The following is a 17,322-nucleotide window of genomic DNA, read 5'->3' as shown; positions in this document are numbered from 1 at the left end:
GTATTTGAGCTACATAGCCACTTCACAAGTGTCTGAAATCAGAAACATTGTCTTTGTCTACAACACAATAGACTGAAGGTGAATCTTTCCTAAAAAAACTGTTTGTTTTACTGCCTGTAGACCAAAAAATTGTAATTGTAATAATTTCATTATTTATTGAGTAGTAAGTATGATATTAGACGCATTTGGATATATTTGTATATTGCATTTTACACCATTCTGTAAACTCATCATTTAGCATTGATATTTTGCTGTTGGTGTATGTCAATAATGAAATCGAAATCAGCATTGACAATTTACCATCATTTGACCCCCAGAAGTCCCGTGAGAAATATATATCAAAATTACAGAAGTATTATGGCATGAGAGGACTGTCATTTGCAATTATGTATTTATCAAATCGTGCTCTTAAGATGATGATCCAAGATTTGCCATTTGCTGGCATTTCTTCACATATTTTTTGGCATACAAGGTTTTACTTACAGTAGGAAGATGCATCGTATCACATTGATGTGCATTATGCTCTTACAGTCAAGGAGTTTAGTGATTGCATTCCAGATTGCTGATAGTTTGCTCATGGACTAAAGTTTCATTTGGAATTGGTGAACACTATGATGATTTGAAAAGTGGCATAGAACTCTGTGACTAATACAGGGTGTCCCATAAAGAATGACCTGAATTTAAATCGAATTATTTATTAGGAAGAAGGCCTAACTAAATTACTCAAAAAAGACAGAAGTTAATAAAAATCCATCATAAATGTTCAATATGTCCTCCATTGGATGCACAGAAGACATCTAGCCGATAGCCAAATTCATCCCGAACTGAGTGTAAGGTGTCTTCTGTCATTGAAGCTACAGCAGCTGATATTATGGTTTTTAGTTCATCGATGTCACGAGGTAAGGGAGGATCATAAACACATTGTTTAACATATCCCCACAGGAAGAAATCACATGGTGTTAAGTCAAAAAACTCCTCAAAAAAGAAGGGTCCATAAACCTTGCTTTGCTAAACAGCACAAAAAACATTTACTTTTGGTGAATCACATTTGTGTTCAATTGTTTCATGAGGATTTTCAAGCCCCCATATACACACATTATGACGGTGATCATTACCACTAATATGGAATGTTGCCTCATCGCGGAATATCAGTTGTGACATAAAAGTGTCATCTTCCATGTCCTCTAGAATAGCATTGCTAAAGTCTACTCGCTTCACTTTGTCATTATCTCGAAGAGCTTTTACCGGTTGTAATCAGTATGGTTTGAGGGCGAAACGACGCCGTAACACACGCCGCACTCTCATGCGTGGTAACGCAAGTTCTCGGCTAGCACGACGCATAGTCTTGCAGGGGCTCAGCTCAAATGCTCATCGGATTTGTTCCACTGTTTGTTCAGGAATGCATGGCCGGCCAGGACTTTTGCCTTTACAGAGGCACTCTGTTTCTTCAAACTGTTTATACCACCGTCGAATGAGCTTTGGTGATGGTGGCTTAGCACGAAATCGAATATGAAACACCTGTTGAACAGCGATCACTGATTGAGTATGACTAAATTCAATAACACAATACGCCTTCTGTTGCACGGATGCCATATTGCGCGAGACTGGCTGCACACTCCAGGTCAGCACTCGTAGCCATATCTAGCAGATTTTTTCTGAAACTCTAGACCATGCCGATTACCTCTAGCACTGTTTCAGTTACCTAGTGACATTTGTCTCAATATTATTACAAGTTAAAATCGGGTCATTCTCTTTGGGACACCCTGTAGTCTCCTGCACCATGTGGTAGGAACAGCTTGTTTTAAATCGGCTCAAATAAATGCAGGGTTGTAATGTAGAATGATTTTTGAAAGCCATATTTTTCTTCAATTCTGGAAAATACTAAACTAAACTATATTGTCACATAATACCATATCATCAATGAGAAGTTGACAGAAGAATTTCATATACAAGTTGGCTATAAATATAAACATACATTGAAGATGATTGTACACACTTTACGGTACTTGAGTTGTAGTTTCTGGCTGTGTGTATGTGCTCTAGATGTTTATTTTAATGAAGTATCAAAATGTAAAAGCCCATACAAGATTGGCTAACAAATAATTTTATCACTGTCAAAGCTTTTACTTTTTCTGGCTTTAATCTGGGTTTTTCATCTCTCAACAAAGCTTTAATTACTGAAAATGCTTTTTTGATAGAACCAAGAACATGATATAGCTAGTGAAAACTCAACCATACTTCTAATATGTTTTTAGACACACTTTCTCATTGTGAAAATAACTAAAACCTTCTCGCCATTTTTCACCGACACTGACATTTGGTTTCATATTTGAGTCCAGCTGGTAACCTCCACAATATTTACTTACACATCAGTACTCACCCAACAGTTTTCCTTCATCCACAGTGAAGTTCGCAACAGTAGATTTTACAAATCTATACAATTCTTTAACACTAATCAAGCTGACAGTTTTACTTTTTGTGACCACTCTGTTGGCTGAAGGGGTTCCAGAAATGGTTCAAACCCTTCATGAATATATCCATTGCAGAAGATACAGAAAGCTGTATTGATATCATTAAACTGATCAACTGTCGTTAGCCCCTCACTTTCAAACTTGTGATGTTGCTGTTTGACTGCATATATCAAAAATCTTCCACATTATCTGACTTCTAATTTGTTAAGCAAGATATTTATTTTGTATGCAGCCTCAGTTATAGTTACATTTTGTTTCTCATTGTGCAGGATACTTTTGGAGGAAATACTTAATGTGATTGAAAGCAAATGAAAGCTGATGAAGAACGGATTTTTGAAAGGGATGGGAGGGAACATTCTTCAGGGTGACAAGACGCTTATCAAGGGAAAGAGCGGAGTTTGCCTGAATCAGTTGTAGTCTGGTAGTGAACAAATACTCGACAATAGTTTACTTTTCTACATGAGACAAATTAATTGTAACATGAATATCTTCATGGCATAATAAATTAAACACTAGCTGTAGCAATGGTGCTAGAGCAGTTACGGCTCCATAGCATTGTTAATTTTTGAAATTGGAAATGATGAAGTGCACAGTTTGCCTGAAGTGGTATAATTCAGCACATGGTACTGACGGGGCAACTCGCTCCCATCAGTTTGCTTAGATTATCAGTGCTGTAAGAAAAAGTTTTACCATTCTGTGTCAGGCATAATTAGTAATTGGAAAATATCTGGCAATGCCAAGATCATGATATGCAAATATTATTCACCAGCTTTGACGTATGGCTCAGAATGTTGGACCTAGACAAAGAAATATCTGAGATGAATGCACGTGACAGAAATGCACTTTTTACAAGGGGTTGTGGGAAAGATGACAAGGGGTATGATAAGAACTGAAACAAGACGAAACATGCTTCAGATCAATCCCCCATAGAAAACTAGTGATAGAAATGAGCTGAAATGGTTTGGCCTTGTTAAGAGAATGGGAAATGAAAGGCCAAAAACTCTAGATTGGATAGAATTTGATAAAGCCAGATTATAGGACCACGGACAAAATGGAGAGACTAGGTGAAGGATAATGTGAATCGAAGAGGACTATAATGGGAGGAAATGCTGAACAATAGACTATGCGACAAAAGAGAACATTGGAAGAGGCTGGTGGGAATGATCTGCATAAGCAGAAATGTTTCACGGAGAAGAAGATAATGGACGCAAATCACAATCGTGAAAAGTAGAACTATGGATTCACAGTTCACAGTTGGTTCACACAGACAATAGGATGGAAATTTTCAGCCAATGTTGGTTCACAGTTCAGAGGCCTCAAACAACTGTGCAGCAGGAAGGAAACTTGTTGTTGAAGAAGCAGGTGTTTCTAGGTGCTATCAGATGTTTGTAGGCACTATCTAGTGAAGAATAAACTGAAGAACTTCCTTTATACAAGCCACAGTTTCAGGGACCAAAGTAAGGAAGGTTTCATTGACTAAAGCAGCAGATTCTCCGGTATGTGTGGAGGAACACAATGATGGCTTCCTGACTTCTCAAGATATTATCCAAAGGAAGGCACTGGTGATAAAAAGGAATTTTCCAACTGATTGTATTGCACAATTCAGCGTGTATCAGTGCCATATAGTCAATCCAAGAAAACAGTTTGACTATTTGCTAGGCCATTTGGGTAACACCAATCAGGCATCTGTTTATTGTGATAGGTCATCAAATGTTACTGTCAACGTGAAGGGCGTTAAATATTCCTCTAAGAAATGCTGGCACAGAAAAGATCAGACTAACACTAATGTTGGCCCATTTGCAAATGGAAGGAAGCTGCCCCCATATGTGATTCTCCGCAGGAAAACAAAACCAATAGAGAAACTGCTTGCGGGACTTATTTTTAGATGCAAAGGAAAGGGGTGGATGGCAAAGCTTTATTGTGACTGACCTCTTCAAGGAGACCATGCTCTCATTGTTGGAGGGGTTAAAAGAAACCTTCAACATCTCATCTGGATTGATGGTTCCTTACTGCCGTGAGCAAAATTTCAAATGCATCTGTAATCTAAGGATTCAAAAAATGCTGTATATCCAATGCTGTGGATAGCTCAGAAGATGATGTAGTACCATATTTTACGGACTATAAGACATTATGGACTATAAGATACACCTTAATTTTTAAGCAGTTTTTTTAAAAAAATAACATTTTTATCTTTTTTATTGTTAGATTGTAAAAAAAATTATTTGTTTATAAAACCGAACTGACCTTTAAATCCCTAAAAATTGTCATCTGAATTTTCTTCTTCTTCCTCCTCCTCCTCCTCCTCCTTATCATCATCATCATCATCATCATCATCATCCTCTTCATATATAAGATTTTTGCCATTGAGAGCATTACTAATGCTGCACTTTTTGAAAAAATTAATAATAATGTCTTCTCTCACTCTTGACCATGACTGCTTTATCCACTGACAGACTTGTTTGATTGTAGGTCATTTTAAAGCTCCCTTCAGCATGAATTTATGTTGGTTTTCATCCATTTGTCCCATTTCTCTCCCATTTACACTTTGTGGTTTATTTATTGAGACATTAAGAGGTTGCAGTTGTGAAGCAAGTCCTCCTGGAATAAGAGCAAGCTCTGTATTTCTCAGTTTCTGTTTCACAGAAGTTTCCAAGTGGCTATTAAACTGATCTAGCTCAAGAAGAGAATGCTTCTTCAATAAAGCACCTTTCCTTCTCTTCCACACTCAGTTAATTCATAATTTCATACGATCCTCATCCATCCAACCCTTGTCATGTATGTGAGCAACACCTCCTGCTGGTATTTCAGAAGATTTTGCCATTGTTTTGCACCTGAAAATGATGGGATTCAGTTTAGTTCCAATAGCACAACATGAAAGGATAACAGTGTAGTGCGTTTTTTCATGTCCACTTGTTTTTGTAGTTGCAGTTTTAGCACCTTCTATGGCAACAGTTGTGTTACTCGGCACATCAAATATCAGAAGAGATTCGCTATTTGGCTTACCTCCGCACTGGTTTTCTTTCGATGTTGAATAAGAAAGTAGTGGAAAGATAATGTTTTCTCTTCATACTCCCGTGGCATTTTATGACGTATTTTGGTTTTCATTCACATGCTAAGTCCACGATGCTTAATAAACCTGTAGCACCAACCATCTCCACCCTTAAAGTTTGTTAATTCCACTGTAGTGCTAGCTTACAACCATGTATTTGAATCATTTTTGCATTAATTCCAGTGCCATTTTAAAGGTGTCTTTGAATCCATTTTGATATGTTGTCTTGTGTTTTGGCCATTTTGCATCCAATCCTCTACTGGCACGTTTAGCGTTCCTCATTTTTTTCAGTTCATCTAGGCTGCCAATTGTGAGTGGTTTTTTATGTTGGTGGAGGGCTAAAATATAGCTCAGTGGCTCTGTTTCCATGTTCTGCGTACTGGTATGCTATTACTTTAAATAGCATGCATCACGTGAATACCTTTTATTTTTTTTCTATCATGAAACTAGCTACCACAGGGTGTATACGCCCTGGGACAACCTGGAAAAACCCAGGAATATTTTTGAATTCTAGGAATTTTTCATTGTTTTAGTTTTCAGATAAATTTTTCTAATCTTGACTGGTGAGAACTGATACTCTTACAAAGGATTTGACTGTATCACACCACTGCAGAACAATACTGCACATCAAAGCCTTTAGGACGTAGACTATGCAATACTTCATAACAACAAACTGCTTCCATTGAGCGTGACGTCACAACTGTTCACATTAGGTTTGTTTGAACAGTTGCCAGCGGGCTCTTGCACATCCACAATTGAGTCATGTATGAGCAGTACCTTCTCCCACTTCTGGCTTCTTGACTTGTGGCTGTTAGCTGTATGAGCAATAGCAACAAGCAACCAGATGCTACCTGGAAAATTTCTTCTGTCGCTGCCGACATGTCAGATTCGCACATGCGCAGAGCAGTCTGAGTTGTAGTGGGGAGGGGGATTAGTTTCCATGTGACCTATTTTTAGTTTTAGTGATTTTGGTGTTTCCTCTTCATTTACAGTTCTCACGTCAAATGAAAACAAAATCGAATTCTGTGACCGGGAGCTATCAGGTAAATTAAAATACATTCACATAATTACCAAAGGCAAAATGTGTTTTCAGTTTCAGTTTTCTGATTTTATTTTAGTTCTACGTTTTTGGCAGTCACACGATGTCTTTTATTAATCTTTTCTGTAGAGACAATTATTTATTTGGGAATGAAGTGTTTCATTCTCCACCATTGGCTAGTTTCAACTGTTTGCTGAATTTCAAGTGCATGTTTTCATCATCTGCCATGTATGCCGTTATGACACAATAAAGGACCAAACTGGTACTCTTCTTCCTGAAAACCACTCTGAAAAGCTCAATATCATGTTGAGGCCTACATCTTTGTGAATTTGGACATTACGAATGTGCACTTTAAGCTGAATTAGACATTTTAGTATGATTTACAAAATTCCTATGTTCTCGGAGTATCATCTGATGTCCTGTTTCGTTTATGACATAGTGTAAGGTCTCTTAATGCTATATATGTGCTTCCTATGTCATCACAGTTGTGCAGCACAGTAATATATGTTTTTTGGTGCTCACTGACAACTGCTGAAATGCATTATAACAGGTTCTGGGAAAATATCATGAATGTTATTTTGGAAAGCATTACTTTCAAAGTAAATTTCATTTTACGCAAGATGAATTATATTATGTGCAAGAAGGTCCTTTGAATTTCTTAAATCACAGAGCGTTTGACTCTCATTTAAAACTTAACACTTTGAAGCCTGGAAACTTAGAAGAAAACCCCATGAACTTAGAAGAATCTCAAGCCCAGAAGACCAGACATTTACGTCATTATTTACAATATTACAGGCACATTAGCATAATGTATCTTAAAGATTAACACACGCAAAAAAATACCAATATTATATGTGAAAGATTAGCTTTTTTTTATAACTGCACTACATATATTAATTTAAACTATTAAGTTTTCCTATTTGTGTGTCCGCACTTCGAAACAGTGATGCTGCTGTTGGCTAAATACATCACGTGTCCTATTCCCTGAAGATCTGCTATCATTGCCTGGTGTGATCACGTGACATGAGCTATGGCTGGCTTACAAAAGCGCATCACAATATTTGATTGCAATGCTTCGGAAACTAACATGCTGTGTTCGGTTGAACTCAAATATGTACTTTCGTAATACGAAAATATCCAGCATAGGTGTTGCTGCACATCGAAGATCTTTCCAAAACATGTAGCTCAAAGGATTTAAAAGTTTTACAGTTCTGAGGGAAAGTTAACTGTCACTTAAAAATGGAAAAAGCATATTTTCACTCAGGAGAAAGTGTATTTTTAACCAGGAAATCCGAGAAAAATCTGGGAATCTTTTTTCCTTGTCCACGCATACACCCTGTACCAGCAAAAATATTGTACTGTTACTGATAACACAAATCAATTTCAATTAAAGTTCACTGGCTCTGTAAACTGGAGTGACAAATCATAGGCTAGGGGCAAGAGGGAGACAATGTCAGCCAGCTTGTGAATCCCACAACTCATGTTCATCTCATCGGTGCGCTGCTGCTGCCAGTTGAATCCAGTCTTGCCAGATAGAGAGAGGTTTGCTGCTGCATCGAATATATGATCATTTTTAAGACTAGTGCAAATTTTAAATCAAACACAGGAAGTTTTGTATTAATTTTTAGTATGAGATGCACCTGAATTTTGGAGGCCCTTTTGTGAAGGGAAAAATACATCTTATACTCCATGAAATAAAGTATACGAGGTCTGTTCAAAAAATTCTTGAACTTTGTTCACAAAATTTTTCTGTGCTTACCTTTTACTTATTGTGCATAGTCTCCTCAGAAATACTTTCCTCCACAATTGATACACTGCTCACAACGCTGTTTCCAGTTCCAGAAGCAGTCTCGCCCTGCCGAGTTGCGCGAAGCGTCATCTTAGAATTTTCTTTTATCTCATCTATCACTGTCCCAACAGAGTTTTCAACTTCGGAAATAAAAAAAAGTCCGCAGGGGCCAGGACTGAAGAGTATGGAGTGTGAGGCAGCACAGTGCTTTGGTTTTTTGTGCAATTGTCACGCACCAAGAGGGATGAATGTGCTGGTGCATTATCATGATGTGAGACCCATGAATTGTCTCATTACATTTCAAGCTGTTTACATTTTCTTGCAGGCATCACAATACGTTCAAATAGCACAGTCGATTAATAGTTCGTCCCTGTGACACGAAGTCAAAGTCAAAGAAAACTATCAGCAAGGCTTTGACGTTTGTCCTGACCTGACAGGCTTTTTTTTTTGTCTTGGAGAACCTTTCCCACCCCATTGTGAAGATCGAACCTTGGTCCGAATATCGTAGCCGTAGATCCACGTCTTGTCACCAGTTACAATTCCCTTAAGGAACATCTTGTTCTCATTTGTGCAGTCCAAAAGCTCTTCACAGATTGTGAGGCACACGTCTTTCTGGTCTTGACTCATGAGGCATGGAATGAAATTGGAGGCAACACAATGCATTCCAAGATGCTGTGTCATGATTGTCCACATTCTGGTAATCCAACTGAAATGTTACGTTCTTCTGTAGTCTCTCAGTCAGTCAGTCTTTGATTGGCATGCACAATTTCATTGATGTACCTGACATGAGCGTCATTGGTATACATCGAAGGGCATCCTGAACGAGAGTGATCCTTAGCTTCTGTTTGGTCATCTTTAAACCACGTGAACCATTTGTAATACCAAGTACAGCTTAAGCTTAGGCTTCCTGCATCACTTGGTGTGTATCTGTAACGGTTTCTTGAGTTTCACACAAAATTTAATGCAAATGCGTCATTCCTCAAAGTCTGCCATCTTGAAGTTAATGAACTGTGTGACACAACATTCTACTCAGTACTGCACTGAACAATAATTAAAAGACGTACAACTATGAAACTTTGATACTTGCACATTAAACGTAGGCATATGCAGGGATGACAACCAGATTTCACTCCAACGTACCATTGGCGCAAAATTACGAATATTCCGGAATTTTTTGAACAGACCTCATTACAGTATTGCTGGGAAAGATGATTTTGGGGGGGGGGGGATGATGATGATAATTAAAAAAATAGTGATACCACAGACTTTTGGCTTAGATAGTAAGCAAACAAGGTTGTGAACATGAACTTCCAGTTCATTTCATTTCTCCTTGTATTACCAGAATTTGGACAATCAAATAAATGTCATACCTTTAAAACAAGTACGTGGGGGGGTTGGAAAATAAGTTTCCCCTGTCAACTGTGATCAGAGTTGTGTGTGAAAGGAAAAAAAGAGAATCAGACATTAAAGATAAGACATATCTTTATTTTTCTACAAAATTTCCAAGTACATTGAGACATTTGTCGTACTGCTTTATAAGCGTCAAAAAACCTTCCGGGAAAAAATCAGGGTGTTGCATATGGAAGAAGCATTGAACGGCTTGTTTGACGTCAGCATTGAACGGCTTGTTTGACGTCAGCATTGCTGCCAAAGCACCTTCCGATGAGAATCTTCTTCAAAGCAGGAAACAGATGGAAGTCACTTGGTACAAAATCTGGACTGTAAGGCGGGTGGTGTAGGCGCTGCCAACCAAGAGTTACAATATGGTTTTGCGTTGTCTTCACCATGTGTGGTCTCGCATTGTCATGCAACAGCAGAACGCCAGATCTGAGAAGGCCAGACCGCTTTTTCTGAATCACCTCTTTTAATTTCGACAGAGTGGCACAGTACCGTGCAGCATTGATGGTTGCATCCTCCAGAAAGTCCAGCAGCAAAACTCCTTTGGCTTCCCATAAAACGGAGAGTCGCACTTTACCTGCAGACAGAGTGCTTTTGAACTTCTTTCGGACAGGTGATGATGGGTGTTTCCACTCCATTGATGCGGCCTTCATTTTGGGCGTGTAATAGTGGACCCACGTTTCATCCCCCGTCACAATCCAAAACAGAAGGTCATTGCTAGATTCATGGTAATGCACAATCTGTTCCAGGCTGAACGCCATGCTTTGTTACATGTGTGCCTGGGTCAGTTGGTGGGGCACCCATCGTGCTGACACCTTCCTGTATCGAAGAATGTCGTGGATGATCTTGTGAGGTCGCTCATGTCCGATTCCAAGTTCTGCCGCTACTCCATCGATGGTGATATGCTGGTTCGCTTTAATCATGTCATCCAACTTCCTGACATTTGCATCTGTAGTGGCCGTGCGCGTCCGTCCAAGTCCTGCATTTGCTGACATCCATCACTCAACTGCTGGCACCATTGCCGCACAATTTGCCTCGACATCACACCTGACCCATACACCTCAACAAGGCGGTTATGACTTTCTGTGCCTGATACTCCACGCGCCCATTCATAGCGCATAACAGCTCTCACTTCCGCCTTTGACCCCAAGTCCAAAACACACCTTCTCTCCATAGCTCCGGGAAAAGACTGAGCCGCTGGCCTCCGCTTTGCGCAGGCATTGCAACAGCACCATCTGCTTGATCGCTGTCAACCTCTACCCAATGGTGTATCGGTGTCTTGCATGTGCGCGTTCACCTGCTGTGTCGTCTTTCGCCCATATTGCACAACTCTGCCCACAGTTGACAGGCGATACTTATTTCCCAACTCCCCCTCGTAAAATGCCAACTTTTCACAGCAGCTCTTTAGAAACTTTGTATTAATAACCATCTATAATTTTGAGTAGTCACAATTTGTTATAAATACAATTTTCTCAAGTAGCCTCTTAAAAAGTATGTGTGTGCGTGCACGTGCGCATGTGCATATTTGGTGGGGAGGAGGGGGGCAATTGGTTTTTCGTCTTATATTTATGGTCATCTTTTAAGTCAGATAAATACTGGAAGATGTAGTTAAGAATATTGTAACAAATATAAGGATAGGAAAGACAATTCCCCTAAACTGAAACAATACTGTAATTTCTTTGGCTTTCAGAACTGGGCATATGTCCATCTCCTTAATGTAAAAAATATTTACTAAAATTCTTACCAGAAATGCAGAAACAGCATTATATTTTGATCAGGTTAATCTGGCAGAGAGACGAGATGGCTTTAGAAATAAGTATTACCCAATGAAATACTTGCAAAATGTAAACAAAATGTCAGAAGTGAACAAAATGATAGAACAGAACAAAGAGCATGAATTGCCTGTTTTTTGGGACTTAAATAACAAGAGTGCTTTTGACATGACACTGTCTTGCAGATGAAAACTGTGTACTTGATTGGGACTTCAACCTAAATCCTTGCCTTTTGCAGATAATACTCCTATTGAATGAGCTGTCCACCTGTGACTCACAGCTTGTCCTTAGGCTTGACTTTCACCAGTGGCTCTTTCTCACTTTAATTCTGGAGGTTTTGACAGTTTCAAGAAAATGTGCTCTAGTAATCCTTGAGAAACAAGGCAATGTTTCAACTTGAGTTACTGTTCATAAAAATACCTATGTCAATGCTGCAGGTTCCATTACACTTCATTAGGATACTGAGAAATTCAGAATTAGAAGGGCAGTTGGGCAAGGAGATTATGTTACATTCTTATACTGGAAAAACAAGAAGGAACACATGTAATAGGGATGTAGTTGAACTATCTTCTTGTATGAACGTGTGGTGTCTGTTCTTGTGATCACTCTGAAAGAACAGTCACCATTGTCCATAAGATCAGACACCATGCAGAATCTGCAGCAGTGATACATTATATGTAAATTGAATGTGAATGGCAGGAGATAGAGAAGGAAAGGGATTACTAATGTCAAATGCTTAGAGACATTTCATGGAATCAGCGGACACAAGGGGAAATGTGGACCCATCTGGGATTCGAACCTGGGATCTCCTGCTTACTAGGCAGGTGTATTAACCACTGTGCCAACTGGCACACAGTGTTCGCAAACTGCATGGACTATCTTGGTATGCCTCACAACAGACGACTGACCCATGCTCCCACTGAGCACCACCTGCCCACAGTCCCTGTCCATTCCCTCCATGCTTGCTACTCTGAGATTCTTGCAGCAGGTCAGACATACTTGTGCATCTGCAATGAAGAGGGTGGATCCGTTGCCCATCTAGGCAAATTATATCTGTCAGTGTATGGTGCCGGCTGTTTCGGACATGTCGAAAAGAACAGACACAATGCAGAATCTGCAGCTGTGATACATTATATGTAAATTGAAGGTGGAGGGGGGGGGGGGGGGGGAGGAAAGGAAGGAGAAGGGATTACTAATGTCAGCTGCATGTCGGACATGTTTGAAAGAACAGACACCAAGCATTCATTTAATTTATTTGGCTAGATGGGCAGTGGATCCACTGTCTTCAGTGCGGATGCTCAAGTACACCCTACCTCCTGCGGGAATTTTCGAGTAGTGAGCATGGAGGAAATGGACAGGGACTGTGGATAGGTAGTGCTCGTTGGGAGTGAGAGTTGGTCGTCAGGTATAATAGATAGTCTACAGAGTTGCAATAGCTGTGTGTCCATGACGAAGGAATTATTTTGGTTTATAAAAAAAAATTAGTTTTTTTAATCTTTGCAGTTGCTTCCTTTCTTACATGTAATGCTACTTTTGCATGATCTCATGTTGTTTCCCCATTTTCATGTTTAGATCCAGCATTAGAGATAATAGAATTCCAAAACTGTCTTATCTTTCTAACTGTTGCTGTAGTTTAATAGACACAGTCATTTCTTGCCATGATTATGCAAACTGCTACACAGTGAATCATTGTGATCTGTATCTGCCTTTATAACTGGTTTTATTTTCTAGCTTATAAATTCAATAACTTTGTTAGAATCATGTATGTCAGTTTTTGTGTGTGGGATATTAAAAATGGACCAATACATCAAAGGGAATCCATGAAAGTGTTATCTTAAAGCAGAGCTAAGAGAATTCATTTGAACAAATGTGCATGTTCTGTATTCTTGTCCATGTCATGGATCTACATTTAGCCCCATCCAATCTAATGTATAGGGAAAAAGAATGAAAGCTCTACTGTTCTGGCCTCACCAGTCCAGTCCTGACCAATCAACTGTATGTCATCTTCAACCAAAGATTTCATTTTGATGCATTATGGAGAGGTGTGCAGTTAGCACACTGCTCTTCTGACCATTGTTGGCTTTACAGACATTGAAGCGGGTGTTCCAGAAAGATTAATTCGGTTTCACAAGACTATATCTACTACACGAATGAAGATAAAAACTTTGGATAACTTTTAAGTTACATATAGGACTGCAAAGTTTTTATTTTCAAAAAATTTTTCAATTTTACAAAGGTATATCTACTACACACATGTCCGTAAGACCAGGGGTACTTTTACAATTGCACTTTGGACCCTTGTTTTCATTTACATTTCCCAAATGTTCAGTTTGTCCTCCACTGGCTGTGAGACAAACATCCAGATGATTGTCAGACTTGTCCCATCCTTTTGTGATTGTGTTGTGAAACAAAATTTTTACCTTCCATCTGTACGCCAAGAATAAATCAGCAAAACTTTACACATTATTGTTGTCTATCACCGTTATCAACGGGTAACTCTCTGCTTGTACTACAAGGAGAATTCTGTAGACTGTTTGCAAAGCTCTGTTGAATGCACTCCGCAGCCTCTTGAATAAGCACATGGGAACAACTGGTGGATTTCTCTTTAGATGAACCTGGTGCTGTCGTCAAGTGCTTTGAGGTGTAGGAGCTGCAGTGCCATACTTTCAAAGAAAATCGCACCACAAAGTAATCACTGAGTTTTACCTATTGAAATGGAGACCTCGAAGCATATCATCAACTCAACGCACATTGGGTAATAAACAAGCGAGCCAGCCAGCTGCATTAGGGAGACCCTCGCTAGCAACCAAATGAACTGGAAAGCTACAAGTCGCACCAATATAAACTTTTGGTTTCAATGCTCACATTGAAGTTTTTCACAAGTTCCTGTCTTCGTTCATATAGAAAATGTAGTCTTATGAAACTGGATAAATTGTCTGGAAAGATCATGTATTACTGCAAGTGTGCACACTAGAAGACAGGCTTCATTTTACATCTCATCTAGTAGCTTCTTCGTGACATGCACATGCAGCAGCATATCATGGTGATTAAGGAGTCCCATGCAGAACTCAGTTTATAGTTTCTATTTTTATTTACAAAGTGACAGTAAAGTCCAACGTAGAATGTTTTCTTCATTGTCTTGTCACAGAAATGAAATTAATTGGTTATATCTAGGGTTAATTATGGGACTGCTATTTGATATTTTCTCTAAGAAGACCTTTTTCTAATGTGATCATAAGATTTAATGTGTTGAACAATAAAGTGAAGATACCATATTTGATATGTTGTAAAATAATTAGGGAGTTGTAACTTAGATTAAAGCTATATGGGAAATGCAGGGGCCCAGTCACTTGCCATTCATGGGCAGTGCAGTTTATAAGCAGCTGCTTGTACACAAGGCTGCCAGATATGTTTCTGTTGTTTTGGAACGTCTGACAAATTGAACGGTATGACTTAGAAGAGTTCACTTTCCAGGTGATGGGAAGAATTCCGGTTCAGCCACATTCAACTTCCATTTGAGAGTACAGTGTTTGAAATTGGCACATAGCAATCAGGATTTAGGTTTTTGTTGTTTATCTAATTCGCTTAAGATAAATATCAGGATAATACATTTGAGAGAGGCATAGTCAGCTTCCTTTCCTATTCTCCCCCAATCTGAAACTGTTCGTCTCCAATGACTTCCTCATCAAGGAGAAGTTGAATCATTATCTTCCTTCCTTCTTACAATTGAGTGGGTAATAATAGATGGCCTACACAAGTGTGTTATTATTAAAATAAATGCATTATCTCCCTTCCCCCTCCCCCCCCCCCACACACCAAAAAAAAGGTTTCCTGAAAATCTATGTATTTGAATGGGATTAAAGTATTAGGTGGATATGTTAACTAACAACCATGGTGTGAGTTACAGATTCAGACTTCAGTAGAATATTGGTAGATATGTTATGGCCGCATAGCAAATAGAGTAGGTCAACAAAGGGTGTTAAAAGGTTATTTGTAGGCTACAGTATTCTTGACAGAGTTATTCGAAGGTGATAATGAGAAGATGGTAAATTTAATAACTTCTTGAGAAGATATTTTGAGTACTTTTCCATTCATTAGAGGGTGAGGGTTTTGATGTTTCATCTGAGGTGTAGGAAATTGGAATTGAGTGATACAAATATCTTGTAAAGGGAGGAAATATAGTTGAGGAATGATGTTGCAGTGAAAATCTGTTGGTGTGGGACTAGATAAATGTTTTTGTTTTCAGTTTCAGAAATAGAACTGCAAAAATGTGTTAAGTGCGCAGAAAGGCATGGTGATCTGTAGAGAAACTTCTCTTCAACTTTAAAAGATATTTTTCATTGTTAAGGGGTCTTTCATAAAATGCAGGTTGATATATATCGCAGAAAAGTATGTAAATAAAAAGAGACTGCCTTACTTCCATATCTTCCCACGACAGTGGCCCAAATATTAGCCCTTCCTCTCCTAGGCGCTCTCTCTCTCTCTCTCTCTCTCTCTCTCTCTCTCTCTCTCTCTCTCTCTCCCTCTCCCTCTCCCTCCCTCCCCCTCCCTCCCTCTCTCCCCCCCCCCCCCCCCATGTGTAGAAAGGGTGTCCAGGAATGGTTTGTTGCTACACTTAAATGAGGCATTTCATTTCCTTTGTCCCTTTTCCACTTCTGCATTGCCAATTGAAGTGACATTCCTCTCTGTGGCCAAGTACTTTTTTTTTTTTTTTTTTTTTTTTTTTTTTTTTTTTTTTTTTTTTTTTTTGTAATGAAGGCATCATGTTATATGGTATTGGTTTCTCATTAGAGCTAAATGTGTAGTATCCACAGACCAATAGAATTTTGTTTTACAACCTCAGAATGGATGTTCCAGCTCTTTTACTATAGGTTGGTTTGCCCTTTTCCTCTAATAGTCATGCTGTAAATGATAATAATAAATGATAGTAACTGAGAACAATGTGCAGAAAAACTAGGTTATCATATAAATTTAGAATTTTCTTAATTTTTGGTTCCTACCTTATGCAAACAAGTGTTTTGTCTCAATTTGACATGGAGAAGTTCCTCAGAAATAAATTTGAATTTTTTGGTAATCTCTTGCAGGATTTTCCTTAGTACTCTTTTGGGTCTTAAAATCCATCAGCCTTCAGGTCACAAGTTATTGTAAGATATGCTGTTTCATAACCATTCATAAATTATTCTGTGGATACTGCACTAGACTTCCAATGATGGTTACAGTTTTGATTCTTCAGTTAGTAGCCATGAATTTCAACTGTCAGTAACAGAACAAAGTTAATTTTGGTATTAGTGCATGTTTGCTACTAAGTTGATTGTAATTCCTATTTATCAGTTTCTTTCAGTACCGGCCTTTTGTTTGAAAGAATAACCAACTAGATTGTGTTTTATTCCTTGTTTATTTAAGTTGTTTAGTGAGCAGCAGAGAAGCTAATGTGCATTTTCTCTCCTTCTTTTGGTGTTTAGGAGACCAGCCACAGTGAGGTAAAAAGAATGGTTAATTCGTTTTCTTTCTTTACTTGCGGCTTACCACTTACACTGCTGCACGCATTTCACTGCCACTCTGTGAGATGGACTGCTTCATGATGTAGAGGGTTCTGCCATTGTAGAGTTTTGCAGCTTTCATTGATGATATTAATTATATTTGGGATGTCACACTGTAAATAATGTTTTATGAAACCTTCAATTGGCTTACAATACTACACCTTAACAACTGCATTTCTGCAGAAAAACTAACATTTTTATTGTGAAGCACAATAATATATCGTTTTAGCTTTGTGTATTTACATGTGAAATAAAATAAGCTCC

The 17,322-nt window shown here is 38.7% G+C and overlaps 1 protein-coding gene across 5 annotated transcripts in view; it reads left to right on the top strand.

Annotated features, from left to right (window-relative positions):
* Positions 1–17,322, top strand: part of LOC126473556 (AP-1 complex subunit gamma-1) — a 188,498-nt gene that overhangs the window by 98,344 nt on the left and 72,832 nt on the right. For 4 of the 5 annotated variants that reach the window (XM_050100703.1, XM_050100716.1, XM_050100692.1 and 1 more), the window contains one exon: positions 16,981–16,998. The exons of the other annotated variant lie outside the window; for it this stretch is intronic. In XM_050100703.1, coding sequence (XP_049956660.1) covers positions 16,981–16,998 — 18 coding nt within the window. The remainder of the gene's footprint in view (positions 1–16,980; positions 16,999–17,322) is intronic. 5 annotated transcript variants of the gene reach the window in all.

Source organism: Schistocerca serialis, chromosome 1, assembly GCF_023864345.2.
Source record: "Schistocerca serialis cubense isolate TAMUIC-IGC-003099 chromosome 1, iqSchSeri2.2, whole genome shotgun sequence".
NCBI classification, from domain to species: domain Eukaryota; kingdom Metazoa; phylum Arthropoda; class Insecta; order Orthoptera; family Acrididae; genus Schistocerca; species Schistocerca serialis.
The sequence above is the reverse complement of the archived record's forward strand: the minus strand, read 5'-3'. Positions and strand labels throughout refer to the sequence as shown.